Here is a 27,743-nt window from a genome sequence, read left to right as displayed (position 1 = left end):
TTATTTATTCAAGTCGCTCTTTTCCTTCGTTGTTCTGTTGTGGATCGGATTCTCCTTACACTTCTTCCCGCTCCTTCCGTTTGCCTTGTCGACAATGGCCGACTCCGACTTCAAAGATAAGAAGCAACCGGACTACGGTCTAGAGACCGAAAGCGATGATCCGGATTCCCTCAATACAATTACCGCCCTGGTTGCTGAAGGTGAGCACCTGACGCCAGAATTGACAAGCGCATCTTCGCATTCAAGTTCACAAGAACTAACTTCTTCGTGCTGCTAGACCACGAACATGAGATCAAGCTTCGGACCATGTCATGGCAGAAAACCGCCATTCTGTTGGCTGGTGAGCAAGTCTGTCTGGCCATCATGGCTCAGTCCTGGTCTCTTTCGTCAGTATTCACCCCCAGGCCGCGCGCTTATTGATTCCATGGTCGATCTACTTGAGATCATCGAGTGAGACCGAACCCGCTAACCCTACTCCCTCTCTAGTGTGCTAGGATGGGTTCCAGGCATAATAACCATGGTTCTCTGTGCCGTTCTTTTCTGGATAACGTCTATCACCATGCACAAGTTCATCATGAAATACCCCCAAATCAAAGATATCTGTACGTGATCTTTCCTCCCGCGGAGCTTCTAGCGAACATGAACATGAACATGAACATGGTTACTCAAACGGTTTACTGAAGGTGATTTTGGATACTATGTCTTCGGAAAGAGTCGCGTGGCATACGTATTTTCCGCATTCATGTTATTGGCCAACAATATCCTGCTCATCGGATTCCATGTCCTCACCGGTGCCAAGGTGCTGAATACACTATCCGATCACAGCCTGTGCACTTCCGTTTTTGCCGTCATTGCAACAATCATGGGCATTGTGATGTCTGTTCCTCGAACTCTAAATCATATCAGCTCCATGTCAATGGTATCCTGTAAGTATTTTCCCCCAGGTGGCACCTCCTCCTCTCCGGAGAACCAGAACCCGAGAAAAGCTCCCATTTGCTAATCATACCCAGCCGCCTGTATGGGAATCGCCATCCTCCTCTTCCTCGTCTTTGCTGGAATTGAATCCGCCCCCCTGTACGGATATAACGGAAACTACCCAACCCTCGGTCCCGTCAAGACATACGCATTCCCCCAAGCAGGAACCACATGGATCGCATGCATGAACGCCGTATTGAACATCACATTCCTCTGGGTTCCCCAAATCCTATTCCCCAGCTTCATAGCTGAAATGGAACGGCCGCAAGATTTCCCCAAAGCGCTCGCCGTCCTAACATTCATCTCAGCCATTCTATTCCTCGTGCCTCCGGCCATTGGATTCCGCTATCTGGGCCAATACAGCACGGCACCTGCATTCGGAAGTTTGGGAGTCGTGGCGTATAAAAAGGCTTCTTTCGGCTTCGTTATCGTCCCCACCTTGATCATCGGCGTGATTTACGCTAACGTTACGGCGAAATTCATCTACAAGCGCACGATGGGCCAGTCCAAGCACGCACACAGCAACACGCTTATCGGCTGGGGCGTGTGGGGCCTGGTGATGGTTGGAATTTGGCTTCTCGCATTCGTCTTTTCAGAAGTCATTCCGAGTATGGGAGATTTCCTTTCCCTGCTTAGTGCAGCTTTTGACTCGTTTTTCGGATTCATTTATTTCGCCATTGCGTACTGGCAACTCAATCGGGGGAAGCTATTTAATGGCGTGGGGAAGTCGGTTATGACTCTCGTGAATGTTTTCATTATGGTTGTTGGGTTGTTTATTCTGGGCCCGGGTCTGTATGCGGCTGTTGAGGCTATTATTACGGATTATTCGGGTAGTATTACGCCGGCTTTTACCTGTGCCAATATGGCCCTTTGAATTTAGTTTTTCTGGGACTTGTGGCGTCGGGTTGGCTGGCTGGGTAGGGGATGGTTTATTCTTGTTTTTTCTCTTAATAGGTTTTGCATGATATGATACGATACCACTTCGAAGATTATGAGTGATGCAAATTTGATTTCTATTATTTTAGTAAAGTATGATAGAAATAGAAACAGCAGCTAGATACAACTTAATGGGTGCCTAAGGCGCAGAGCAAAAGGTAAATAGGGCAATAACCATGTGATTCGTTATAACAACTAGGAATCAGGATGGCTGCGTAGGAAATGATCTCTTGACAGTCTTTGTGAGAGGAAGACTAATAGATTCCCACTCAATGGTACGGGAATCACCAGGAGGCCCCTCATGCCTCCGCTGGGAAGCCAGTCGCATGGGCGTCTGACCATCATTATCCTTCACATCAACCTCGGCCCCTTCTTCAACCAGAAACTCGACAACGGGCAGCAATTTATGTTGAACAGCCCATAATAAGGGCGTTACGCCGTTATCATCCCTGGCCTCAATTTTTGCACCTCTCTTGAGTAAATCGTGAGTCGTCGCCAGATCGCCATACTTGAGAGCCAACAACAAAGGTGTTAGGCCACTGCTGTGCCTTTCTTCAATTGCCGCACCTTTGTCCAGAAATTTTTTGATTTCCCACAAGCGTCGTTTTTTGATAGCTAAAAACAGGGGAGCAAAGCCTAGGGCGTCCTTTGCATCGGTTGGCGCGTTTTTCTCAAGCAGGAAAGAGACAAGATCCGGAGAAGAGGCATGATCCGAGGCTGCCCTGTCATTCTTAAGCGCCCAAATCAAGGGCGTGTATCCATCACTGTTTTGTTGCTCGATTGAGGCGCCTTTTTCTAGCAAAATCTCAATCATGGGCTTATAGGAATTCAGGAGAGCCTGCCAAAATGGCATGTAACTAGGATCGTCTTTCTTCTCGATTGGTGCTCCCTTTTCTGGCAAGAACTTGACAGAAGCCACATGATGTGCGTCGATAGCCAGCTGTAAGGGTGTGCAGCCACTATAGTCCTTTGCCTCAATCAACGCACCATTTTGTACCACTACTTCTACACCAAGCTCCCATCGTTTCAAGATAGCTTGCATTAGGAGCGTACGTGAATATGTATCCCTTGTTTCCGTTGATGCACTTCGCTCAAGTAACAACTCGAGAAAAAAACACATCTTTGTTTTCAACAGCCCAGGAGAGCGGTGATAAACCAGGTTCGATTTGTGAATTGGGATCTGCACTGAATTCAAGCAGCAAACAAGAGCCTTCTTTCCATCCCATAATCATGGCCGATAACAGTGGTGTTCGGTCTGAGTTTTTGATCTCGGTTGCGGCCCCCCTCTCGAGCAGCAACTTGAGACCTGTCATCCATTTGTTTTTGATCGCGGTAAACAGCACCAGGCCATTGAGCGAATTGATTTCTGCGCCTCTATCGTGGATAACTTGATGGTTGATTCGTGCCTCCCTTTGACAGCCAAGACAAGGGGTGTATAAGAATCTTTCTCATGCATTAAGTCTGCATGAAGATCACTCCGAGTGAGTAATAACCAAATAATATGGTCGTCCCCTTCCTCTGCTGCACGAAAAAGTGGATTTGGGTCATTGAATCCCATAAGCTCCACCAGTGAATCATGTGGAATCATGTCTTCCGCCTGGATAGTATGTCATTCCTCAGGGCCTTGTTTTCGTATTGGACACATATTCGCCTAACAGGATATTGTGAGAGTCTGAATTTCGCAGATCTATTGGTCTGAATTCGTCTGTCTGAACTCTGATGAACTGTCGCATCTTCAAGGACACATCTCTCACGTAGATAGCGATCGATGTTTCGTTGCCGGTACCGCTCATTTCTTTGCAGTCAATGATTGCGAGTCCCAGTCCTCGGTAGCCTATTCCAACGAAGCGAACGCTCAAATGGACCCCTCTACTGTTCACTGTCGGGGGGTCATAAAGCGAATCGAACGAGTTGAGGTGCACAATGTGGCGTGAGCCGTGGAGCGCAGTTGGGGAGCGAGGCAGAAGTCCGGTTTCATTCTTAGACCTCCAGGCGAAGAGACTGAGGTCGTCTGAAACTCGGATGATCTCCTCCTGCAGTCTGATGAAGGCGTCTTCTTTTTCTCCATAAATCAGCGGCATATTAACACCAAATATACCGAGCAGACAGTTGGCATGATCCTCGATTCTTGTTGTTTGCCTATTTGCAGCCCAAGACATTCTCTGTGCGACGCTCAAGTCTTCAAGATTTTTTTCTTTTGAAAGGATACTAATGGGTATGCCTGTAACTTCAGACACTTTCTTTTGAAGCTCTGCGGTATACTCAATCTTGTTCCAATTTTCATCGAAGAAGACCGATTTCCTTGGAGCAATCAGCTCTTGCAGTGTCCAGCCCCTGGTGAACCATCTGCCTTCCGTGAAGTCTTTCTTTGAAGGTACATCGGCTAGGTGAACGTAGCATACTTCAGCCTCCTGGTACCAAAGATACATCGAGTTGATTGCCTCAGATAGCTCTGTGCTGTTCGTCTTGTCAATACAGCATGTATCTACCCAAACAAAATCCAAGCGTATATCTTCATTTTGAGCTTCGATGCAGCTCTTTTCGATTTTTTTGTATCCTTGCTTGTATTTTGCACTGGTTCCCATCATATCCTGGAGAGTTACTTCCCCCTTACCCCAGGTATGTGACAGAATAGCCTATCTCGGGATTTGATCCTCGCTAGGCTCAGTAATAGTATTGAATATTCCATCTTCGGATTCAAGTGTACTGATCAGACACATTGTGAAATATCGTACTCGTTGTGAAACTGCTTTCCTAGAATCGAGGAATATCACGGCGAAAACCTGCTCGGTTTTATTTCACTGACAGTGTTCTAAGTTGCTAAATAAAGATTGACACGTGTCTTGACTTCCTGAATGACGTGGACCAATATAATATTAGAACCATGTTTGCACCCTGTTACGCTGCATATGTTTGAGGAGGGGAAAGAGAGATCAGCGCTTCCCAAAGTTCTGGCTTCAAAATCTTAATTGTGCGCGCTACCGTCCTTGGCGATGGTCTCGGCCCTCTCGGGAGTGAGGGTGCCCATCCCCAACTTAACTATTAGCGGAACGTTATCTTCTCCGAGCCACCAGCTTTAAACTGTGACTTAGTGCCCAAAATTCATGCTTATTCTCACTCAACTGTAAATTGTGTTCAATAAAGCGGTGCCTCCATCGAGACACTGGAAAAAAAGCAACAAAAATACCAGATATTGTGCGATGTGACGAACCCTGCAGCATGCGGGGACACAGATTGGATAGGGGCAACCAATAGTTAGCCAGTCACCAGTGAAGGCTGAAACGTATCACTCTTAGACTCTAAGGTCTACGGAGTAGTAAAAAGGAAAACACTGTGACACTTCAATATACTAGTATTTCTCAGTCTCCTAGTGATTGACGTAATATAGTTCCCAGCCAGAGGTCTGTCAATGTATATCATTGAAAGGTGTTCAAATCCTACTTAATTAGCAGGATTATCAAACAACGAATTTTTTTGAAACTTTGATAGGCCCGACCCGCAACTCGTCGGTTTCTGACCAGGTCTAGTTACTAAGGTTATATTAGAGTTGAAAAGTTGTCATGGCTTGGAAGCTACTTGCTCGAGTGGCGTGTTTTGGTGGTGACGCTAGTGAGAAAAGGGGAAATATGCCCTAGTTATATCCTTCCAACATCGGATTTCCCTTTTATTTCTCATTTCCTAAGGTTCTTGCCCTCGGGGCGAGGGCTCAACGTTATCGTTGTCAACTTGATCTTTGCTAAGATAAGGTTCCATGTGTTGCCTCAGGCATCAAGCCCGATGTGTTGTCCTCTTCAAGATCCCATAGCTTCGCTCTCACACACCACCACCAATATCACCACTTTCCCCACTTATCACCTTCTGGCAATCTTTCTAGTATCTCGCCCTACAATATTCCGCTGAATCTCCTACCAAACTTCTAGGATGGAAATGCATATATTCAAGAAGTCGAAACATCTCGGCCAAGATGGAGCAATTGATGTCCAGAGAATGAGTTCTCTCATCGATCGCCCTCTGCCTCTACCCTCGGAATTATTTCTCATCATACTGAAATTCCTGGAGAAAGAGAGAGACATCAATTCACTATGCCGAACAAATCGACAATTATACGCTCTTCTGAATCCATACCTCTATCGAGTCAACGCTCGGAATTCAAGAAGCTCGGCGCTGATATGGGCTTCCAAACGGGGAGCTGAAGTCACAGCTCGGATTTCAATACAAGAAGGGGCTGATGTAGAACTTATGGATTACGATCGCCAAACCCCATTATCTTTAGCCGCGTTAAGTGGTCATGTGGGGATGGTGCAGCTTTTACTGGGGGCTGGAGCGGATGTGGATTCAAAGGATAGTTCGGATCAAAGACCATTATGTCTAGCTGCAGCAAATGGCCATAAGGTCGTGGTACAGATTTTACTTGGGACTGGAGCGGGTGTGGACTTAAAGGACGCCTGGGGTCGAACACCATTAGGTCTAGCCGCAGCAAATGGCCATGAGGCGGTGGTGCAGCTTTTACTTGGTGCTGGAGCGGATGTGGACTTAAAGGACGCCAAGGGTCGAACACCTCTATCCTGGGCTGTGGAATCTGGTGATAAGTCAGTCGCACAACTATTACTTGGGACTGGCCAGGTAGATGTGGACTCAAAAGATTCTGATGACCGGACACCGCTATCCTGGGCCGTGGAACATGGTCAATATGCGATGGTTCTGCTATTACTTGGGACAGGGCAGGTTGACCTGGACTCAAGGGACTACTGGGGCGCAACACCACTATCACGGGCTGTCGAATATAGCCACAAGCTGGTGATACAGATATTGCTTGGGACGGGCAAGGTTGACCCAGACTCAAGAGACTCTGATGGTCGAACACCATTATCCTGGGCTGCGGAGAAAGGCGATGAGGCGGAAGTAAGGCTATTACTTGAAACCGGCAAGGTTGACCTAAACTCAAGGGACTTTGAGGATCGAACACCATTACACTGGGCTGTAGAGAAGGGCGATAAGGCGGTAGTAAGTCTATTACTTGGGACAGGGAAGATTGACCCAGACTCAAGGGACTGCTTAGGCCGTACATCGCTATCCCGGGCTGCAGTTGAAGGTGATGAGGTGGTAGTAAGGCTATTGCTTGGGACGGGCAACGTTGACCCGGACTCAAGGGACTCCTTGGGTCGAACACCATTATACTGGGCTGCAGTGATAGGCAATGAGGTGGTAGTAAGGCTATTGCTTGAAACTGGCAAGGTCAAGGTGGACACAGAGGACTCTGAAGGCCAAACACCTTTATCTATGGCTACAATAAACGGCCACAAGGCGGTAACGCAGCTATTACTTCGGAGCGAGATAGATGTCGACCATAGATCTGATTAATAGGGAGGCTCCGATGAACAGGAAGGCTACAATAAAGAAGAAAGTAATGAAGTGTAAGGATAGTAATGTATGGAGTGGTTGGGAGATGTTGAGTGGGTCTGATTCGGGTTCGGATATTCCCCGTCGTATTCGTATGCCTCGCCACATCCATCATTCCCCATCTTTGATCCTATCATCTGTTGCGCACATCTTCAATCCAAATAATTTCCAGCCTTGTGAAAATGGTCTTCCGTCGTTCCCACCGTAAGTCCCGTCACGGGTGCAGCAACTGTAAGCGGCGACGCGTCAAGGTATGAGTCGAACAACCCTCGGGATTAGGAGCATCACATCAACTTACCAGCACAGTGCGATGAAGGACGACCAACATGCGCCAACTGCAACCAAAGACATGATACATGCATTTATACTGCTCCTGGGCCATATACATTCGCAGAAGACACAGAAAGGCCCCGAAGGTCGCGCAGTCATAGGCCATCAGAGCCGGAATCAGCCGGCTCCGACATCTCCAGTGTCCAGAACCATTTGGATATCGTGAGTAGCATTGGCAGCTCGACTTCACCATCACTGGACATGAAACAACTAGAGCTAGTGTTACAATGGATCAAACACACACATCGACTCTTCGCTCGCAACGAGGAAACGAGAAAGATCTGGGAAATGCCAGTCCTGCAAGAAGCGCTCCAAGCTCCATTCCTGATGCACGGGATTCTCGCTATCTCCGCGCTCCATCTTTCAGTGATTTCACATTTAAATGCCGACGATAGTTACTCTGAATGGGTAAATACTGCAATCGCCCACAAGAATACCGCCTTATCAATGTTCTCCGAGCAACTACCTAATATCAGTCAAGCCAACGTGAAACCCATGATGAGTTTCGCAAGCCTGGCAGTCGTGTTTAGCTTTGCAACTACGCAAAATCTTGGACCGTCTCAGCGAGAGGGACCTAGCTTGGATGCCTTGATAGATATTTTTACGTTATCGCGTGGCGTCCAGCAAGTTGTCAGTGCAGAAGCGGAATTTATATTCGCAAGCAATTTCGGCCCGCTCTTCGACATGAAAGCTCCAGATACACAAATCCCGACGGAATTTCAAGATGCATTTGAGCGGCTAGAGGAGTTGAACCTAGACTATTATCGCCGGTCACCCGGTCATGACATGGTCCCTTATCAAAAGGCTATTGCCTTTATGCGGCAGCTTGCGCCTTTTACCTTTGCCGAGCCGATGTCACTGACTTTAGCTGGGGGGGTTCGCGATCCGGGCCGCGGGTGATTTTATGGATGACATGAGAAATAGCCACCCGCTAGCGCTGGTGCTGTTGGCTCATTATTGTGTATTTTTACACCTAGCACGGGACAATTGGTGTGTGGGTTCATGGGGGTCTATTGTTTTGCATGAGATATCGGGGATTTTGGCTCCAGAATGGCGTGTTCATATTGAATGGGCGTTGGAGCAGGTTTCCTAGTACTAAGTCTCTGAGGTGCGGGGGTGACTGTTTAACTAATATACCCAATTCCAAAATGTCCTTTGAAGATCGAAGCTTGATTGATTACTACGGATTTCACTACATGGCCTGGATACCCAGGGCGAGCAAATTGTTTTACTTATGAATATGTAATTGCGCTAGAATATGAATTTAAAATGGTATAACGACATGACACATGAGAAAATAATGATTACTCTAGGGCTAGTCAGCCTTTTTCCTTCACGCCTCCTCCACACGGCTCGTCTCCAATGGCGACCCAGCCTCAAACTTCCGTGTTTTATAGATCTTCTCAGAATACCGGTCACCACGGCCCAGCAAACAATTGACCTCGCTGGGATGAGCATATTGAAGAACCAGCATCGTAACAAACATAAGAAGAGCATCAAAGACATAGATAAACGCCTCAGTCTTCATCAGGTACCCATCATATCCCTGAATATATTCGACAACGCGAATAACGGATCGGATCAGAATGAGAATACTGGCAACATATAGTGCGATCATATGACGGTGCCAGAGAGAACTCAGTTCAATGGATCGCGCGGTAGGTGCTTTCGAAAGACGAACTTGGAAGATAACAGCGCTGATAGCGAAAAAGCCGAAGAAAACTATCTGGACAAAGAGACCGCCGATAATGATGTTCTCGCCCATGGAAGGGTTTGTCATATCTTTGACCATGATTCCGGCTCCTAGAAGAGATGTTAGTTGTCTTGAATTACATAGAAGATAAGAAATAGGAGTTGGCGCGATCGTACCGGAAGCTTGCATCAGAAAAGACAAAACGTCACCCGCAACGAAGATCTTTGTCAACCATTTCAGCTTGATCATTGAGCTTCGCTCTGCGTCTAGCATCTCGATGATCCGACCCAGTGTCATGTAGATACTCGCAGCCAGGAATGCGGGGGCGATGAGAATCAGGGCGCTTTGCATCACGTAAGGGCCCTGTGTGTAGTTGGGTGTTTCGAGGGATGATAGGAGACGACCGATATATCCGACTGTTTCAACTGTTGATGCGAAAAGGAATAGTTAGAAAATTGGACAAATTTTGGGCAACCTGGATTCTTGAAAGAGATAACGTACGAAGTCCACCGATGAGAAATGGAACCATGAACCATGTTCGTGTTCGGATGAGTTGATAGAAATGGAAAATGCTGCTTAAACCGAAGAGGCCGGCGAAAATGCCTGCAGCAGCGCTGGATGGCGCATAATAGTAAAATGTCCACTGGACGGCCATCGTGCTGTATTGATAGTGTATCGAGATCGGGATTGAGAAATGAAGACCACGGGGCGTGAATTTGTACTATGAGTAATTGGCACAATGGGAGGGAGATGAGCGAGTGTATTAAAAAGCGGAAGCAACATGGAAGAATGCAAGCTTTTTATAATAAATTGACTAGAACTAATGTAAAATTTGCAGGAGAAAAGTCGGTCTCCTTCGAAGGGGATTTGATGCCAGCTGGAATTGGTTGAGGGGATGCCGCAGGCATTTTCTTGTCGTACTCGCTCCGTACTCTCTACTAGGAAAGGTTCAGTGGAGCTTTTGGTCTTCGCCACAGCCTTAGAACTTTATCTTTAGGCATCGACTGGTACAGTACCCACTGGCCCTGGAATAGCTTCGTGTTCGTACCCTTTACTATATTGGAATACGCTAGGCCTAATACGGTTAGTGCAAATACACTACTGTATCTCATTGAAGGAATATTTACTATTGTGTTTCTCGCATTCGGATAATAATGGATTGAGGATCCGAGATGCGAGATCCAGGGCCAAATTAACCTTAGTCAGTGGGCCCTCGGCGCTTACTGATTGGAGCTTGTGCTATCAGATTAGCTGTTGCCTGGTGGATAGGTATACCCCTGGTTGGATTTAAGTGAAATTTCTCAATTTATTCAAGCTTTACCCCATACAAGGGTCTCAAGTGGATAATGTAAGTAGTCATAGTCCAATAAAGCTTGAAATCTGTTATGACCGAACATACCTGAACGATTCGGTCAATTTATGAGGATATCGGGCTCAGCGGCTATCAAACAACTCTGGTTTTCATTGCCATTGGGATCGGTCTTTGTCTTTGTGTGCTGGCTCGGCTTTACAATGATCGGGTCTTCGAGCTACCCCTCGTTATAATAAGTATGTTGTCCCAGAATACAAATCGTTGGGGTTTTCATTGGCGCTCCGTCCCTTGCTATTGGACTAAGGTGGTTCGCCTCGAAAATTACTGACCCTGTCAACGGCGTTCATTCGATTGTTCCGACTCTGCGACTTGTTCTGCCCAGGTGATTGGCTATACAGTATTCGCTGCCGCCCTGTATTATATTCAAAGGCGAGGTTTATATCGCTGGTTGGTTTGAATCGTCGAATCTCCCTAGGGATTAGCGAATCGAAGTATCGAATAACGGCTGGACTACTGATGAAATTGGCCTTCGCTGGCTCTAAAAGATCTTTATTCTATATACTAATTCACGTATACAGGGGTGATTTCGGCTATTGATTCTTCACGGGCACGGTAGCCATCTTATACCTTAATTCGATCGAATCTGTGCTGAAAATGATATTATACTAATCTGTATACCTTTACATTCGTCATACTTACTTTAACTGCTTGATGTTGGGTGCTTTGCAGTACGAAAGCGTGCCTACGGTCGCTTTGTGAGCGATTTAGCCCGTACTGGCTATAATCACATTGATAAGCTTAATTTTCTTGCAGACTATCTACGCGCAAGGGTAGAAGCTTTTTAGCCGAATATTATTCAAAGTAGCTTTGCAGCTACTGGTACCGTACTAGTTAATGCCGATAGTGGGCTTTCGCAGCTTAATATTTCTCTCCGAACGCCTTCACTACTATTAAGACGACTAAGCAGCAGATCTAGCTAATTTATACCAAAAAAGCCTAGAACAGCGATTTAGCTAGAAAAGCAAGCTTCTATGCTTAAAGAGCTTCTCAAACAGCGATCGCATAGCCACCCTACACCGTCAAAACTTATACTCAATCAGATAATTAAAGGCGCCTATCTATCGTTATATGGTGCTGCATTACTAGCGTAGGATAATACGAACCTTTGCGCAGCGAATGAAAAGAAACGTTAAAAGCGTACTCGTTCGACTAAGCAGATCGCTTGCGAAGAGGGCCTATCGATCGAAGAGGGCCTACAGCTAGTTTCACAGCTAAATGAGCCTATAGAAGCTGATGAGGTAGTATCGCATGAACAGGTCGATCTGCCTAATCAGCTGATTCAACCGGCTAGGAGGGCTCCTCCTACCTGTAGTGGATGTGGAGTAACAGGGTATAGGATTACTTCATGTAAAAATCGTATTATCTAGTCAAATTAATGGGTGTTGGCTAAGATAATCAATTTTGAAATTTTGCAATGGGGGTGGGTGGCCAGCTCGGCCGTGTGGCCAGCTCGGCCGTGGATTACGTTAATGGATTTTCTGCATTAGCTATCTAATAACGGTTCGGGTTTGATTCCTGCGGGATACATTTAGATGACCTTTCATCAGAAAGACGGGTCAAGACCTGCTTGTTTTTCCGGGTGATTTCGTGTTTTCTACGGTTGATTTTTGATCCCTGGCCACTACGTGATTATAATTAAATCACTTCCCTGTTGTCACTTGAGCATGCCGACCCAAGGCAGCACCCGGCGGTATTTGGACCGTGTGCCACAGGCGACGAGATGGTGCACTGACGCGTCGCAGCGTCCCGCGTCGGGCACATGTGACAACCCACACTGACAGAAACATGACGGCTACTTTCGAAGTCAACAACTACGTCTTATCCACGAATTATCACAACTCCACGTGGCATCTTTCGTGTCATAATTAAGCAATTGTAACTGACCGAGTCGAGGCTCAAGGGATCGAAGCAGAGCCTTGATCAGAGTCAAAATGATCTGTCGACCAAAGAGTCCGGATCGCGACCCTAGCCAGTCACTTTGAGATGCAAAACTTCGCGACTATCACTCCGTCCACAGCTCTGCAAAAAATGACTTTGCGAACCAGATCGTCCTACGTTTAGCGCGGGATGCTGATCCATCCGATTCGAACTCTCGGCATCATCTCCAAGCCCGACGTACTGGTACCGAGATCTGAGAGTGAGGCTTCATTTGTTTCGCTTGCTAAGAATCAAGAGGAGGAGTTCCGCCTAGGATGGCATGTTAAGCTGATTGTACCAGGACATGATCGATACCTTCTCAGCTAGAGGGACAATCCTCACACTGAACCCCACTTTCACCCGCATTCAAAAAGCACGAGCCGCCGCTGCAAGATGCATCACAAGTATCCATATCTTTATAGCTCCCTGTCTTGCAAGTTGGAGTGGCAGGCTTTTGAACGCATCCACTGCACACAATTGTGGCATTGGTGGGGCTTTGCTTGCAAGTGCTACCGTCACCACCACAGATTTCCACACATTGATGCATATCCTCGTAAAGTCCATTGATACAGGAAGGGAAGGGCCCCGAATCCATTAATGATCCCATACTGGACAGCATTACTGTGTCATCCATGGAAGGGTTGAAAGCTTTTGAGTCAAGGTCAACGGGCCGCTCCCACCAGTCTGGGGGCGCATCGAGGTAATGCTCTCGTATATCGGCCCCACCGATCACTGGAGAGGATTTAGGTATAGCGGTGGGTGGACTCTCCAAATGAAAGACCTGCTGCAAATAAATTGAGAGAGCCGCCAATGCCCAAGATTCCGCATTGATAACTGAATCCTCCTGCTGTAACCTTGCCATATTAATTATTACTCTAGGATCGTAGGTCTTGTCACGGCACCTTGGTACCGAAACAGTATTCTTCCAATGATAGGTCTCGTGGAACAAGGACCGCACTCTGAGGGGCTTCCAGTAGTCTATGTAGCGCTGGACTACTGGATCACCATCAGCTGCCTCCACCGCGGACAAAAGTGAGCTCATCCTGCTGCTGAAAAACTGGGGGCAGAGGACGACATAGTGTGCGGACCAGAACTTGCCCGGGTCGTCCCACGTATAAGTTGATACGCCGGGTTCATCGCACGATGGGGACTTTTTGCCGTTCTTATCTTTCTTATGGCTGCCTGGGACCTTGCTCTCATCGCAATAGAAGTAACCATAGGTGTTGACGGGTGCATCTCCGAAATGGCCAAAGTGAATTTTGTATTGCCTCTCAACGTTATCTGGAGTGCAGAATGTCAGCACAATGGACAACTGACTTTTGAAAGTTTCATACCCATCAATGGTCCTTGGCCTCCGAAAAAACTACTGCAAAGGTGTCAGCGAATTAAGCAAACCAGAGTAGTACATGTAGTATAATGATTTGGGACTTACAAATCATCCTTGGATTTACTTCCAATATAAAGAGTCATGGCATCCTGCCATTTCTCACCTGGAAACCACTCATAGTGTCCTTGGGCCAAAATGGAAGCTTCCTCCCATGTCTGGAGGACGATTTTCTTCTGTGCATTTGTGCAGCTGTAGAGATATGGGTTGATAGCCCCCTGGATGTTTGCCGGGGCGGTAGCTGTGACAGATACAGCAGGTGCAGTAGTGGTAGATGTTGGGGGTGACGTCGGAGTTTCAAATTCTTCCATATCAATGACCCATTCGACCACACCACCCAGATTCTTTCCTTTGTACAGGTTTGTTCGTGATTTGCGAATATCTGCGTCCATATACGCAACCCACTGAACAGAATCATAGACAAGGATGTTACTATCACTATCCTTATCAATCCAAGTTTTTGCGGTGCTGTCTTTTTGTCTGATCTCATTGATCTCTGCATCGGCGAGGAGGCCAGCCGTTCGAGTGCAGCGGCCTGGTTTTGCTCCTGATGCCTCGCCAGTATATGTGCACATAGGCCCCGTGCATCCGGCTGTCGCCATCTTAAAAGACCGACCATAATTGCTTAGACCAACAACAATCTTATTTGAAGTCACACCCGCCTTGGTAATCATAGAAAGGGCGTCGAGAGTCTCCGTCAAATTCACATGAGATCGTAAGCAACTTCCCATAGTGCAGCCAGGTGTTGCCCATGGCTTGTCAAAATCCCATTGCCCATGCAAGTCGTACGACATGTACACCCAGTAGTCAACAGAAGCATCCATTTTACCAACTGGATATCCCTTCAGATACCAATAGGATGCTGGAGCAGCCACTGATATGCTGCGTTCGCTCACCTTCTTTCGCAAAATCGCGAGGAAGGAAGAATAATCTTCTCCATTTTCCTTGCTTCCCTTTGGGATACCACGAATATCAGGCTCACCGGGATACTCCCAATCAAAATCAACACCATCCAGATTCCATTTCTTTAAAAACTCGGCTACATTGTCGGCAAAGTTCTCTCGGTTCTCTACTTTCACGGCCTCGCGGAAAATATTGTAGGTATTGGGATCGGTGCTGAATGCCCAGCCTAAGATAGCGGTTAGCTATCCCACAAAGTGCAAGAATTAAATTGGGGATGCCTTCAATACATACCGCCAAGAGAAATCTATCGAATCAGGGGTCAGTAAGCTAGATCAATAGCCAGGGTTTGAGAACTCACGATGCGCTTGACGCCCTTCAAATTAACAAATTGGTTAAAACCCACCCTGTAGGTTTCAATATCAATATTGAAATCGCTGGTGAGGTTTCCAAAAGCAAAATGGAGATGGGTGTATTTAGATGTGTCGATCTGGCTAACGCCCATGTTCAAACAAGGGCGATCGACATTGAATGCCTCAAAATAGCCTATCTTGCGAAACGTGCTAGGCCCGGAATCATTGTTCACGATATCATTGCCGCAGTTTGAAATACATCCGTTGCTGTGGGGAGCGGCGGTTCCAGGTGCGCCAGAGCTTGTGTCCGTGCAATAGTCTTTCGAGATGCCGCACTGTCCCCAAACATCACAGCAAGAGTTCAAAGGGCAGGGATTGAGGTCTGCCAATTTGGTTCCCTTTTTTGGTTTTGCAGTGCCAGGTACCTGAGGACCACAGACAGCATTGGTAACAGATGCAGGCATAGGAGGGGTGCCTTCGCTGAGACAGATCACTGCACCGGATTGCATATCGTGGCACCCTATCCAACCCCAAGTGTTTTTGTTGTAGTTTTTCGATTTCGCTGGTAGTTATGCCATTGCTCGCTGCAATTACAGCACATGTGTCCGCAGCATGAACCTTGTAGGTAGCGCAAGAACCGTCTGAATTCTCACTAGGCACAGGCAGACCCCCAGGGCTGCAACATACTTTCTGGCCCAATTGAAGATTATTGCAGAAGCCTTACCCGGGTTGTATTTGTAAAAGTCATTGAGCGAAATTCCACATTTAGTTGCCAGGGAGCCACATAGATCGTTAGGTTGAACTTGAATCGTGGTGCAGCCGCCGCGGCTTTTTAGCTGTGAGGCCTTGGTCGAATTGGAGAGAGATAGAAGGCCACTCGTCACTGGAGCAACAAGAGTCATGGACTTAACTCTCGCACTGTTTTCATAACCAGAAACGCATGTCCCATTGATCCAGTGCTGCATGGCCTGCTGTACTGTTCCTAGTCTCGAATGTCCAGTTCCTACCAAAACACCCAAAGTATAATCTTTGTGGCAAATTTGCAGAATTAATGTCTCTTCAGAGCCACTTTCTTGTAAATAGTTTATAAGCTCTTCCAGCAAGGCTTTGGCCATAAAGTCTCTGTCCACACCGGGTCCTGTATGAACCGCAACCACGGTGTCTAGATAGGACGCAAAAAGAGAAGGCTGGTAGGAATGGCTAATGTCGTAAAATGCCTTCATCCTTTCCGCCGCTTGAAAAGCGGATGTGATGTTGAGCCCCTCACTAGAAGCAGAATTCCATGCTGCATGGAGTGTTGCCTTAATGCCACTAGTCAAGCCTATGGTATTTGCATCCGTCTTTCCATTAAGAGAGATATCAGAAGCTTTGCAGGCCCGGATAGTCTTAGACAGATTGGAATCATCAACATCTGTGAAAATAGCGAAATCCATCATCATTTAACTTTGGCATCGGTCTAGAAAATCAAAATCATAATATGTTGTCCAGTTGCTAGGATCATTGTGGGAGGTGTCGCAAAGAGATGGACAGGGGTCGTGGCTCCAGTCCTCCAACAAACTCAAAGCCATGCTACCAGGAAGAACTACCACCCCTACTGCTGCATACAGCATGGCATTTCTCCCTCTTATCGGTCTCATTTTTCAAGTGTTGGCCAACTAGTTAAAGATATTCGAATAGGAATAATAAAACCAGGGATAAGAAAAACGAAGTAAGCGTTGAGCCTCATTGGTATAAGACCCTGGTTCCCATGCAGAGACTGCTGAACTGATCGCTAAGAATAAGCGATGTTACATCGTCCATTCGTCTAGGGAATGAGAACTATTTCACCATCTACAGAGGCACCCAGGTGGAACATCGAGCTATTTGAAGCTTTATCGACCAACCTGAATGTATACGATAATTACATGTCCCTACATATACAACGATTGGGAAAGTCATTCGAAGAACAGTAACAGTTCTCCTCCCACAAGGGAAGAAAAACCGACGCTTCGTTTCAAAAGTCCCCAAAAAAGGCATTAGCAGGCATCCAGGAACCAAGTAGAGTTGTTGAGCGACCAAAACCCTGCATATAGTAGCGTCCGGAGGTTCCGGTTAGCGATTTCATGCTCGTTAATTTCGCTGTCGGAATTGACCGGAGCCAATTCAAGTACTAAAATAACTAGAATACACTAGATCAGAGACGAGATCAATCCTGTGTAACACAGTGGTCGCAAATATATACTAATCAGTCCGGTCCTGCAGGTGTTAGCGGCGTGGGGTCCGCCCCGTAGCACTCTAACAAAACCCGGAGTCTCGGACAACACCGTTTGTCCGTGTCCCATGATCAGAACTACCTCCTCAGTAGGCCCCCGCAAGGGGATCACTCAGAACCTGCATCTTGCAAGTATGCGTACCGACCTTGTCTTGACTCTTGCAGATGAATTTAACTTGGATATTCACTCTTGTTGCCTTTTCAACAGTCGCTTATTCCTTCTATGACTGCCCCCGTCCCCGGTGTGAAACATGCCTTCCGGTTGATATTTATGATGCCCCGGGAGTCGGGTTCGATCTAACTCCTTCATATGGGTGAGTGTGTAGCTATTTTGGTTATACGTGGAACTTGAACTAATCCTTATTTCTAACAGAACTTCCGCTGTACATTATTATAATGGAACCGTCGTCGAAGTTGTCCAGATCTATGGCAAACATGAGTATCTTGAGCTTATGATACGCCTTGCGAAAGGAGGCAAGCCCGTATTGATCGAAGATCAAGGGATTTTCCAAAATCTCTATTTTAGGCTATTTCCTCTTTTGGACTCTTTCTTAGGTGTCCCCTTTCCAGCGCGGGCTGGGTGGCGCTGGTTGAATGAAAAGCTCAAGCGACCGGTGGAACTTGAAGTGGACGACATAAACATCATCAGCGAAATGCTCTGGAATCTTAAGCTTGCCACAGAGAAGCAGATACACCAAGATCTGAATAGAGTTGCCATTACAACTCCCGATATACAAACCTTGAGTTCAGACGTAATCAACACTGCTCTTCAAGAGCTGGATTTACAGACATGGACGGGCGATTGTTCATATTACCCTAAACGCCTGGTAGAGGCAGATGCTGTTTATGCCGCTAACGGCTATGGACTATGCAAACGCTATCATGATCTATGGCAGTGTACAGATGAGTTTGGATTTGAATGGGTCAGGGCTAGTTCTCCGATAATTCTTTTCGTCTCTTTTACCCGCCATCTGTTATACACCAGCATTACTATACCTGATAGTGGTGAAGCCTTTGTACGCTTTGCATGCGATGAGATAAAAGCTCTTAACTTCGAACTAGGGCTGGATCGAATTCTTGAAGCAGATGATCCGGACTTATTATGGGCTCGTCTCCGTGAGCAGATCACAAGTTTTGCTTTGTCGTTTCGAATTACGGATTTTCTTCTAGCTGGCGAGAGCACAACAAACCCTCTTTTTATGGCTAATTTGAAAGACGCTTTGGCCGGGCTGTTGGAACTTCATATCGAACCCAAAATAGCGGCATCTGCCCATGGAAAGAAGGCCATAGATCTGACTTTCGCAGCTGCTCGGGGCGCAGCCTTGTATGCAAGGAGGCGACAAGAAGTACAGTGCGACTGCTCGGAACTTGAGGAATGTGAATCATCACGACAGAAAGAGCGAGCAGGTGGCCAGGTGAAACTAGATTTATGATCATAAAGAATGGAATTTTATATCGACAGCATGTTTAAGAGATTCGCGGAATTGGTTGGAAGGCCGAAAACAACGATGAAGTTGGCATTAAGCTCTGTCATTCGTTCGGCCGGTGCTCATTTCACACCCGTCTTCACTAATATTTGTAATACTGGGGCTGGGGATCGGACACGCACGCCAGAGCCTTCGCCAGAGTGTTTGCCCTGTTGCACAAGCTTAGTCAGTCCACACAGCTAGTTATATCTAGGTCCTTTGAGCTCAGATATTTTCTCATACATACACATATTTCCTCTGTGATCACCTCTCTCGCTAGATTGAGAGCCTCAGTCAGCTCTCGCCGTGTAACAACAATTACAGCGAGAGTTGTAATCGCATTTTCCTTGGGACAAGTTGCTCATCGAGATCAAAAAAGGGGCAGTCCTATGTAAGGCATGCTCTACTGTGCTAGGGGTGGTGTCAACAAACAAAGAGGGCGAAGCAACGTTAGGCACAGAAGGAGCTATTTAGACATGGAAGGCGCGATAGCCTGCGTGCCTGAATTCTATGAAGTAATTCTTTGTCCAGTAAATTAGGATTGCCATAGCTTATTGCAGATGAGTAACTGAATTTGATATCATCTACCCGCTCCAGTCTATCGGGCTAGATCAATACAGACCACCGCCACTACCACCAAAAGGTATTGAGGGCAGCAATTTTAACGATCAGATGCAGCTCCCACAAAAGAGCTACGTGTGGCTACAGGATCAGCGGGGTATGAGGGGTCCAAAGGAAGGTGCTTGATGCCCTGGAACCCCAGCGATGGCGGCAAGAATGGGCACATCAACAATCAGTTAGATGCGAGATACAAGTCTGAGAGCATCCGCTTACTTGTGCCAGCGTTGGTCGATCCGGACCCGACGAACCGTGGTTTTGTCGGAACGCCCACAGTCCAGAGGAACATTTGCGATGTCCTCATCCGTGTCATCGTCGGATCATGTTTCTTCAGCTAAAACACTAACCCATTTCAATTAATCTCCGCATGTGGCTCTCACACAGACCGTAAAGCGTTTAATATAAGTGTATTAACGCAGCAGTATCATCTTATACAGATACTCAGGATATCGTGAGAACAATATTCAAATTTTTATTGTGTTTTTGCCCGCTCATTCTTCTGGAATTACTCGGCTGTTGATTTAATTAATATTGAAGAGTGAATTCGTTTTCTCGGAGACCCATTGGAATGGAATGCTCTACGCAAGCTGTAATTATTATCAGAACAGCCCTGTCAGCGAAACCGTATATTACCGTCTCATAATTGTCCTGTATCTATTGTTATTAGGCAAGTCTCAGGATGATGTGGCTGGTGGTAATTTATTGTGGCTGAAATGAATTTGCCATCAGGCCGTAAATTACGTGACGTGTAGCGTGCTTTTTCTTGATCATCGACCGCGTTTCAGCGTAACGCCTCATTTCCGCTCTCAACGACAGCATTTTAACTGTCCGACACCATTTTCTAGCCTTGAACCTGAATCAGCATTATGTATGCGATACAGGACACAGACAACTTCTGGCAGAATGGCATGTCATCATGGAGTGATTGAAGGCTTAGTGAACACTATTTGTAGAAGACCTGCCTGTAATTATATTGTATTTGGTGAGCACTCGAGGTACCCTGCAGGATAACGGATTGGCCATTTTTAAATCTGCAGTAATTGAATTCATACTAAAATGGGATTACAGCCTGGTATGCTGTAACAGTGTTCCAGCCCTTTCACGGGTCAAATCGGACAATGTGCAAGCTCCAGCGAGGAGAGTTCGTACGTACAAGAAGATTCTTTTATCGTGGGTTCTACGTTTCTAATATAGGCTGTTAATCGCTGATGCGGCGGTTTATCAACGTTGAAATAAGAAACTTCAAGAGTTTGGAGTAGAGAGCGGGTGGAGTTGATGGATCCACCTGGCGCCGTGGTTGGCACGAAGCTATGCGTGACAAATCATTTGCCTCATCAACGTTGTTGACAATGATGAAACGGCCTTTAACGTAGTTAGTATGTGGCTTAGACCGAAGTGGCATTCTATGGACCACTCGCTGTGGCAGATTAACATCGTAGCTTGAAGTCTGCCAGTATTCGCTCGCACCGTGTCCAATCGATTTGTGAATCATTGGTCTCAACCTTGCTCAACGATGTAAAACGGTTTTCACGCTGCAAATATGTAGAGTCGTTCCATGAAAGACTTGCCTTGGCAGATCGATTGCCCGCCTACGGGATTTTTCGCCTGCAAAATTTCGCTCTCGCCTCCGTGAGAGAAGAATACTTTCCCTCAGCCTAGCCGACACATTTTTCGCTGCGATTCAAATCCACTGCAAGGCCTCATGCCGCCTAAATCTTTATTTCACCTGCCAGCACAGGAAGATCAGGGTACTTTGATTGCCCACATCCACAAGCCGGCCGAGGCACTATCGACGAAGAGATGTCGACGCCGACTCCATCGTCGGAAGATGATATCGTTGCGCCCAGCACTCATGGTCTCTATAGTCAATCAGCAACCGGTTAATCACCTCGCAATCCTCTCGAAATTGAATAATTATTGATTATCGAAGGTCCTGAAATGCTTTTTAAAACAAACCCAGGGACTGCGCCCAAAGGGACTGAGAGCCAGGGTAAGCTAAATTAAGAGACTAGAGCGCCTTCACTACATATGTACCAAGCTGATCTGTTCTTTCCTCAACAGCTGGCGTACTGGAATCTACAGCATGTATACGTATTCAGTCTTCCACTGCCATTGAAATCGCGTGTGCATCGATATCTGCCAGGCTGTTGCATCTCTCAGGGGCTGGTAATCCTGACGGCAAGAGAGCCCAGCAACGCCATCAAAATACTTGTTCAAAAAGCGTTGTATATGTTTCGGAAACTTTGGTCAACGATCAAAATTTTTATGTATCGACTAAGATTACTTGAAAAAAAGTATGACCTTTTGATTTCCCGAGTAGAGTTCACTGTATATTCTCCAGTATTTGCTTCATCTTCTCTATCTCCCTTTTTAGGGTTCTAATCTGTCGAGCTAGAATACTCACATTACCAATAAGGGTTTCCGGATAACCTATGTCGGATTTGCTATCCAAACTTTCGAGTCAACCATTAGCGTCTTTTTACCTTGAAGACTCTTGACTGTGGAATCTAAGAAGTTTCACGGAATATAAGCTGAGGCTGGCCACGAGTACTTACTTTGTTGCTTTGCTTACGCTACTGTAGAGATACTGGTTAGATATCGTATTGGACACTAAAGACAGGGCACTACAATATTCTGAGACGTAGTGACTTACTGATTAGCCGAAGAATGAAAATCATCAGACTGATAGGGTAAAGAGCCATCGACAGGTCTATTTTCCGGAACCCCTTCGAATCGGACCTTGCGGTCGCGCTTTGCGTCATGACGACGCTTCTTAATTCTCTCCATGTCATTGTCTCGAACGCGAAAGGGACCTTGTGGCCTTTTTCCAGAAGGCATCTCTTCATTTCTTTTCTTCTCCGCTCGGTCCTCGTTTTGGTTCGCGTTCACGCGGGCGACATGTGCGTGCAATTTGTTCATCCAGTAACTGGATACGGGGTTAGCTTGGCCGCTCATAATAGATTAGCAGTGGGAGACACTCCAGGAAGCCAAAGAACGGTATTGGGAAGCAATAGCAGAGTGTTGTCAGAGGTTTAGAAATAGGAAACATTGAATATATCTAAGAGCATGCCATTTAAGAGGCGCTTCAGGTTTTATGTGTCAGCATTATCTACCGTGTGTGTTTCTTGGCCTCAGGATCCATGGAACATAACCCAATGGACTGTGGTTAGGGAAGGAATTCCGTTTTTATTCTAAGGTACATCTAACGTAACAACTCTGGAAATAGTCTAAAGTACAATCAATAAATTTGACACGGTTTTGCTCGGGTATCTAGTGGATAGCTATCTCACTTATTTGGATAGTGGGCTAGCTGCTGTGCAATTTGTACGAGCTATCATGGCTGGTACATTTCCACTCTTCACGCACCAGATGATTCGAGAGCTTGGGGCCAACATTTCTATGATGATTCTAGCCATTGTGGTGACTATCTTCTGCGCCGCTCCGCCATGCCTCGTCTTCTACGGGGAAAGGATCAGAGAGAGTAGCAGATTTGCCGATCAGGCTTTGAGAATGAAAAATAAACAGACCATAGAAGAGAATGATTAAGGATGGCTTACTACTACCGCTACTGCTTATTACTAGTTGGTAGTTGCTAGTGCAAAGATCTTCTAAATTGAGCGAGGAAAAAAATCCAATTCAAGTATTCAAATTTCACTTAAATAAACGTATTGGTTCAAGTTCGATTCTAGGAACCAAAAATATGCTGCCGGCAGAACGGTGCTCTAATTTCTCTGAGTCGATAATTCTCAATCCAATTCTCAACAACTATCTCAGCCTCATCGAGAATATCCTCGTCGGTATCTGTTATAGTAACAATTGGAAAAGTAAAAGTGAGCGGATGATACCCTGCCTGGTCAACATCGCTAAGATAAATGTCTCTGGTCTTGATGCAATGTAACATCTTCTTAAGCAACTCACTATTAGTTAATCGGGCGTCCGACTTTTCGAACATAAAAACAACCCGCCATCTCTGCGGCTCGTCATCCGGGTCGTTCACACGCTGGGAGTTGGGATACCAACTCTCATACAGTTCGCCTTCAAATACGCGATGAAGTGTGTTAGAAGACATTTTATGCTCTGGTTGAGATAAACTGGCTATGGTGTCAGTAGAGTACTAGGCTGTTGGATATTTCAAGTACCGATGGGGAGTACTCGAGGCCATTAAATAGCACGCCCGAGTCATTGATCTTGGCAGATGCGAGCAGCCACAATGAGCTTTGTGTTATTTTTTCAGAACTTAGTATCAATGACTTGGTTAATCAAAGAAGTATTATATCAAACAAAGAATCGGGCTCGGAGTGTACTCTTTCTTATACATTCATTTGAAACGAAATTCCCTTTTATACAAATATAATACATAAAAGATGGGGTATTAACAGACAACGATCCAGCGTGCCTTCGACATGCTAAATAAAAGAGGAACATGCAGATAAAGAAAGATCTACCAACAAGCTAATTTTGAGTCCTTTTCCCAGCCCGCGCAATTCCAAGCTCCAGAATCATGTGGACGCGATTGCTCTGCTCTTTTTCAACCGTAGTCGGGATCATGTAATTCGAGCTGAGACGCATTCACATTTTAAAATAGAAGAATATCACGCAAATCGATCAGGAGCATTCTCCTTTGGCGGATGTTGGAGCTTCGGATCGTAATGAGCTGGTTCTGGCTCCGGCACCGGTGATGGTGATGGTGATGGTGTGTTCACTTGAACCATCGGAAAATTAGACTGAGCACTCGACTGAGCATCGTACTGTGCCACCGACACAGGGTAAGCAGGCGGCGGGCCAGCGAGCCTCGCAGCATATGGATCGTAAGGCTGAGCGTAATTCTGATCGACGATAGGAGCGCTGTGATACATCACTCCCGGGTTGTTCCTGCGGCCTCGACGGGTACAATGAAGTATCAAGAAGACGACAAAACAGACACCCAGAACACAAGACACCACGATGAAGAACGCACCAGCCCAAAATAACTGGCCTGGTCCCATACAGTCTTCCTCGGATACATTATCAAAATTGTCATCGCCGAGTTTCTCGCGTGCGGCCTCGCAATTGTTCCACGCTTCGCGAAAGTATGCGCCTAGGAGAGCTCCGCCTATGATGGCGGAGATAATTCCCGTCGAGAAGGTGCCGATTGTCCAGGTCTTCGTTGTAGTGTGGGATCGTTTGTATGGATCGTGGTTCTTTGATAGACCGGAGTCTGGGTCGGCGTTGAACGGTACGCTTGACATTGTGGAGAGGGGGGTAGGGGGTCGTCGTTGTGTGAAGGAGAATGGAGAAATGATTCGTCTCTGAGTCGTACTCGTAAGTGTTTTAAGGGGGTGAAATCTGAAAGAGCTTTAAACACCTGTCACAACGGTGGTCAAGGCTTCACCTAGTAGTTTTACACTCACTATTTTAGGTGAAAATAGAGTGCTGATCGACCTATCATCAGAGGCACCGCTGCAAGGTTGGAGCCACCAAGCCTCGCATGTGGAGTAGGTAAGACCCCCAATCCACTTTTGCAATCAATTTCCTTCATTTACAGCGTGGCAGAGTCTGGTGGTGGTAAGCTGCAGTCTTATTTTTTTCTTGTTCCTTTGTTTTGTGCGGACATTAAGGTCCGTATATAGGCCCCGTCGGTGGATTTTATAGGATATGAGCATCTAAGTATAGACCTTCCCGAAGACAAGCAAACGAGGCTTAAATAATCCCCACAAAGAACAACCGATTGGCGCCACCATGTATTTTCTCCCTTGGCAATGCCTGGAAATAGCCTTGAGGTCGACGAAGTAAGCCGGGAGCCCTAAGCCTGCCATGACAAGAAAAGCTCCGCTCCGCGAGGCTCGCTGCCCTAGCAAGTGAAATAGTGGTGAGAATTGGTTCGGAAAAGGGGAAGGACTGTGGTCACGTTTACACAATTGGGCATTGAACGTGAACGTAATCGTTCAGAGAAAAAATCGAGGAAGTTCCTCGAGGGATATTTTTTGGGCATCAAATAGATCGAGCTACCTATTATACAAACGAACGCACCGATCCAATGCCCATTCTCCAAGCGAGGAGTATCAAAATGATAAGAAGAAAAAGAAAAAAAAGAAGAAAAAACAACGCTCCTAAAACTCCGACGGAAGGGAACAAAGATTTGAAGAGAAAAGTTCCGCGACAAAGTGCCTATTGCCGGGCACGTTGATGAATGTGTCGGAGTTGATCTTCGATATTCATATTCTGCGGGGTTGGCATTCCGTTGGGTCCAAGAGCCGGTCCAGGGGCACCAGGAGGCAATGAGCCATCAGCACCAACAGCCATGCGCTTGCGGCGTGCTTCCTCTTCGGGGTCAACGTTAGGTGCCAGGGACGAGTCAAATACATCACTGCGCTGGCTAGCCAGTCGCTTGAGATTGTTCACCACGTCAACGGTGGAAAGATTGGTCGTCGCACTTCGGGAATCAGCCTTGGCGCGCTGCTCCTTCCAGCGCGGGTCGAGCAGTTCAATGCGCATATGGTGATCAAGCTCTGCGACGGGGATCTGTTGGTGACAGTTGGGGCACAGCGCCATCGCGCTAGCCTGGCGGCGGGCTTGAGCTCGCGGCACATAATCTTGACGGATCCGCATCGCTGGTTGACCAGGTGCAGCTGCTGGCGATTCGGGGCGAGCACGCTGGTCTTCAAATTGGGCAGCAGCAGGGTACTGCATGGAGGGGTCCATTGCCGGGGGTGGGTATGGCATTTGGGTGGGATAAGGAGAAACGGAGGGTTGCATCACCGGCGCGGCTTCAGACTGGGCGGGGTAGGCATTATAGTGAACGGGAGCATCGAGATCGGTAGGCATAGCCTCCTCGATGCGCAGTGGGTTAAGGGACATGGCGGCCTTCTGCTCGAGAGAAGCAGACTGGAGGTCTCCAAGTGAAGTTGGGGGTGGAAGCTCGGACTGATCGTCGGACTCGTTGAAGAGCACAGTCTCGACCACGACAAAGTCGTGCCAGTCGATCTGTTGGTACTCGATACGTTCTTGTTCCTCGATTTCTTCCTTCTTTTGCTTCTGTTGCACCTGGTGCTTCACCCATTCGGCGCGTTGCTTGGAGCGCTCCAGTGTGTTATATTTATCCTGGACATTACGTTCCAGATCGGAGATTCTCTTCTTCTCTGTCGTGGCATCATCAATTCCTTCCGGTCGTAACAAGATCGTATACTGGTCTACCAATCGTGTGAAGAATTGGTAGAGACGGTGTTGAGGCCGGAGGAAATCAAACTGGGAGTTTCTAGCTTCCCGTTGTGACAGTGCTGTCAAGAAAGACTTTCCTCGCTTGGCGACAAATGTGGCAGTCAGCTTCAGCACCTCCAGATCCTGCGCATTGATCATGGGCATGCGCGCCGAGAAGTGAAAGCTTGGTGGCTCAGGAGGGCCTTGGGGAGTTTCGGGTTCAGCGGCCGACACGGCCTCACCAGGTCGTCCAGCTGCGACGGAAGTGCCGCGGCCCTCCTTGATCTCTGTTAGACGCCACTGATAAAAGTTCGCGTAGGCATCGGTTGGGTTGAGGAAGGAGAATTTTGGGTTGTTCTTCTCTTTATCACGGACACGATCTGAAGACAATTGCGCGTGAGTATGTTAGAGTCAAATGAGAGAATTGAGAGCCAATATACCTTCGAACACTGCGCCATTACGAGAAACGTAGCCAGCGGTCTTCTCGACGATTGCTAGATAGCTGGTTAGTTGCGCAGTCGCGCCAAAAGTGAAAGAATAGAGACAGTACCGCGAATATCCTTAGGAGGTACCACTACGCCCTCAGGAGCCTTGTTTGTATCCTCTGGAAGTGGTGTCGTTCCATTTGAGGATTCCATGGTGACGTGGATGGAGTCGAATAGGATGCCAACTGGATCTTTTCTCTTCTCGACCTTGCAGGTCGGCGACGGCGATGCATATGACTAAGCAAAGCAGCCACACTACAGCACCAGCCACACTAGCCACATCACGGTGGCTGAATGCGGCGAGATTTGTGTATGGCTTGTAGTATACTTGGATTGAGATATTATTAAATAAATAAATATAAATATAATACTTCAGTGCTAGTAGATAGAATTGGGCCAATTAGTGAGTGATTTACTCGAGTATTTATTATGGTAGTAAGTATAGTACAACTTGAATGGCCCCAGACGGTTCCTCTGCATGGGACGA

At 46.8% G+C, this 27,743-nt stretch overlaps 13 protein-coding genes across 13 annotated transcripts; 5 read left to right on the top strand and 8 right to left on the bottom strand.

Moving 5' to 3' along the window:
• Window positions 1-94: 94 nt before the first annotated feature.
• On the top strand, window positions 95-1,849 carry N7509_005225 (uncharacterized protein; the record flags this gene model as incomplete). The annotated part of the gene is made up of 5 exons (XM_056629862.1): window positions 95-200; window positions 278-386; window positions 487-602; window positions 684-926; window positions 1,011-1,849. 5 exons carry the CDS (start codon window positions 95-97, stop codon window positions 1,847-1,849), a joined length of 1,413 nt encoding a protein of 470 aa, XP_056489164.1.
• A 264-nt stretch (window positions 1,850-2,113) lies between these two features.
• Window positions 2,114-2,953, bottom strand: N7509_005224 (ankyrin repeat domain-containing protein; the record flags this gene model as incomplete). The annotated part of the gene is made up of 1 exon (XM_056629861.1): window positions 2,114-2,953. One exon carries the CDS (start codon window positions 2,951-2,953, stop codon window positions 2,114-2,116), a length of 840 nt encoding a protein of 279 aa, XP_056489163.1.
• Window positions 2,954-3,527: 574 nt separating this feature from the next.
• N7509_005223 (HET-domain-containing protein) lies at window positions 3,528-4,499 on the bottom strand (the record flags this gene model as incomplete). Its single annotated transcript, XM_056629860.1, has 1 exon — window positions 3,528-4,499. The coding sequence occupies one exon, from the start codon at window positions 4,497-4,499 to the stop codon at window positions 3,528-3,530; it is 972 nt and encodes a 323-aa protein (XP_056489162.1).
• Window positions 4,500-5,832: 1,333 nt separating this feature from the next.
• N7509_005222 (ankyrin repeat-containing protein) lies at window positions 5,833-7,272 on the top strand (the record flags this gene model as incomplete). Its single annotated transcript, XM_056629859.1, has 1 exon — window positions 5,833-7,272. The coding sequence occupies one exon, from the start codon at window positions 5,833-5,835 to the stop codon at window positions 7,270-7,272; it is 1,440 nt and encodes a 479-aa protein (XP_056489161.1).
• Window positions 7,273-7,493: 221 nt separating this feature from the next.
• Window positions 7,494-8,541, top strand: N7509_005221 (uncharacterized protein; the record flags this gene model as incomplete). The annotated part of the gene is made up of 2 exons (XM_056629858.1): window positions 7,494-7,515; window positions 7,751-8,541. 2 exons carry the CDS (start codon window positions 7,494-7,496, stop codon window positions 8,539-8,541), a joined length of 813 nt encoding a protein of 270 aa, XP_056489160.1.
• A 433-nt stretch (window positions 8,542-8,974) lies between these two features.
• Window positions 8,975-9,989, bottom strand: N7509_005220 (RTA1 domain-containing protein; the record flags this gene model as incomplete). Its single annotated transcript, XM_056629857.1, has 3 exons — window positions 8,975-9,444; window positions 9,511-9,759; window positions 9,836-9,989. The coding sequence occupies 3 exons, from the start codon at window positions 9,987-9,989 to the stop codon at window positions 8,975-8,977; spliced, it is 873 nt and encodes a 290-aa protein (XP_056489159.1).
• A 2,862-nt stretch (window positions 9,990-12,851) lies between these two features.
• Window positions 12,852-15,769, bottom strand: N7509_005219 (uncharacterized protein; the record flags this gene model as incomplete). The annotated part of the gene is made up of 7 exons (XM_056629856.1): window positions 12,852-12,893; window positions 13,099-13,470; window positions 13,534-13,904; window positions 13,958-13,989; window positions 14,056-15,136; window positions 15,202-15,214; window positions 15,269-15,769. 7 exons carry the CDS (start codon window positions 15,767-15,769, stop codon window positions 12,852-12,854), a joined length of 2,412 nt encoding a protein of 803 aa, XP_056489158.1.
• Window positions 15,770-15,850: 81 nt separating this feature from the next.
• On the bottom strand, window positions 15,851-16,693 carry N7509_005218 (LysM peptidoglycan-binding domain-containing protein; the record flags this gene model as incomplete). Its single annotated transcript, XM_056629855.1, has 1 exon — window positions 15,851-16,693. One exon carries the CDS (start codon window positions 16,691-16,693, stop codon window positions 15,851-15,853), a length of 843 nt encoding a protein of 280 aa, XP_056489157.1.
• Window positions 16,694-17,579: 886 nt separating this feature from the next.
• Window positions 17,580-18,944, top strand: N7509_005217 (uncharacterized protein; the record flags this gene model as incomplete). The annotated part of the gene is made up of 3 exons (XM_056629854.1): window positions 17,580-17,643; window positions 17,720-17,825; window positions 17,885-18,944. The coding sequence occupies 3 exons, from the start codon at window positions 17,580-17,582 to the stop codon at window positions 18,942-18,944; spliced, it is 1,230 nt and encodes a 409-aa protein (XP_056489156.1).
• Window positions 18,945-19,723: 779 nt separating this feature from the next.
• Window positions 19,724-19,933, top strand: N7509_005216 (uncharacterized protein; the record flags this gene model as incomplete). The annotated part of the gene is made up of 1 exon (XM_056629853.1): window positions 19,724-19,933. One exon carries the CDS (start codon window positions 19,724-19,726, stop codon window positions 19,931-19,933), a length of 210 nt encoding a protein of 69 aa, XP_056489155.1.
• A 3,347-nt stretch (window positions 19,934-23,280) lies between these two features.
• N7509_005215 (uncharacterized protein) lies at window positions 23,281-23,664 on the bottom strand (the record flags this gene model as incomplete). Its single annotated transcript, XM_056629852.1, has 2 exons — window positions 23,281-23,396; window positions 23,514-23,664. 2 exons carry the CDS (start codon window positions 23,662-23,664, stop codon window positions 23,281-23,283), a joined length of 267 nt encoding a protein of 88 aa, XP_056489154.1.
• A 523-nt stretch (window positions 23,665-24,187) lies between these two features.
• N7509_005214 (uncharacterized protein) lies at window positions 24,188-24,823 on the bottom strand (the record flags this gene model as incomplete). The annotated part of the gene is made up of 1 exon (XM_056629851.1): window positions 24,188-24,823. The coding sequence occupies one exon, from the start codon at window positions 24,821-24,823 to the stop codon at window positions 24,188-24,190; it is 636 nt and encodes a 211-aa protein (XP_056489153.1).
• Window positions 24,824-25,742: 919 nt separating this feature from the next.
• Window positions 25,743-27,409, bottom strand: N7509_005213 (SURP domain-containing protein; the record flags this gene model as incomplete). The annotated part of the gene is made up of 3 exons (XM_056629850.1): window positions 25,743-27,151; window positions 27,212-27,265; window positions 27,322-27,409. The coding sequence occupies 3 exons, from the start codon at window positions 27,407-27,409 to the stop codon at window positions 25,743-25,745; spliced, it is 1,551 nt and encodes a 516-aa protein (XP_056489152.1).
• Between the last annotated feature and the right edge of the window lie 334 nt (window positions 27,410-27,743).

Source organism: Penicillium cosmopolitanum (assembly GCF_028827165.1).
Source record: "Penicillium cosmopolitanum strain IBT 29677 chromosome Unknown utg000006l:49.0-5199605.0:1.0-5204138.0, whole genome shotgun sequence".
In the NCBI taxonomy this organism is placed as follows: domain Eukaryota; kingdom Fungi; phylum Ascomycota; class Eurotiomycetes; order Eurotiales; family Aspergillaceae; genus Penicillium; species Penicillium cosmopolitanum.
The sequence above is the reverse complement of the archived record's forward strand: the minus strand, read 5'-3'. Positions and strand labels throughout refer to the sequence as shown.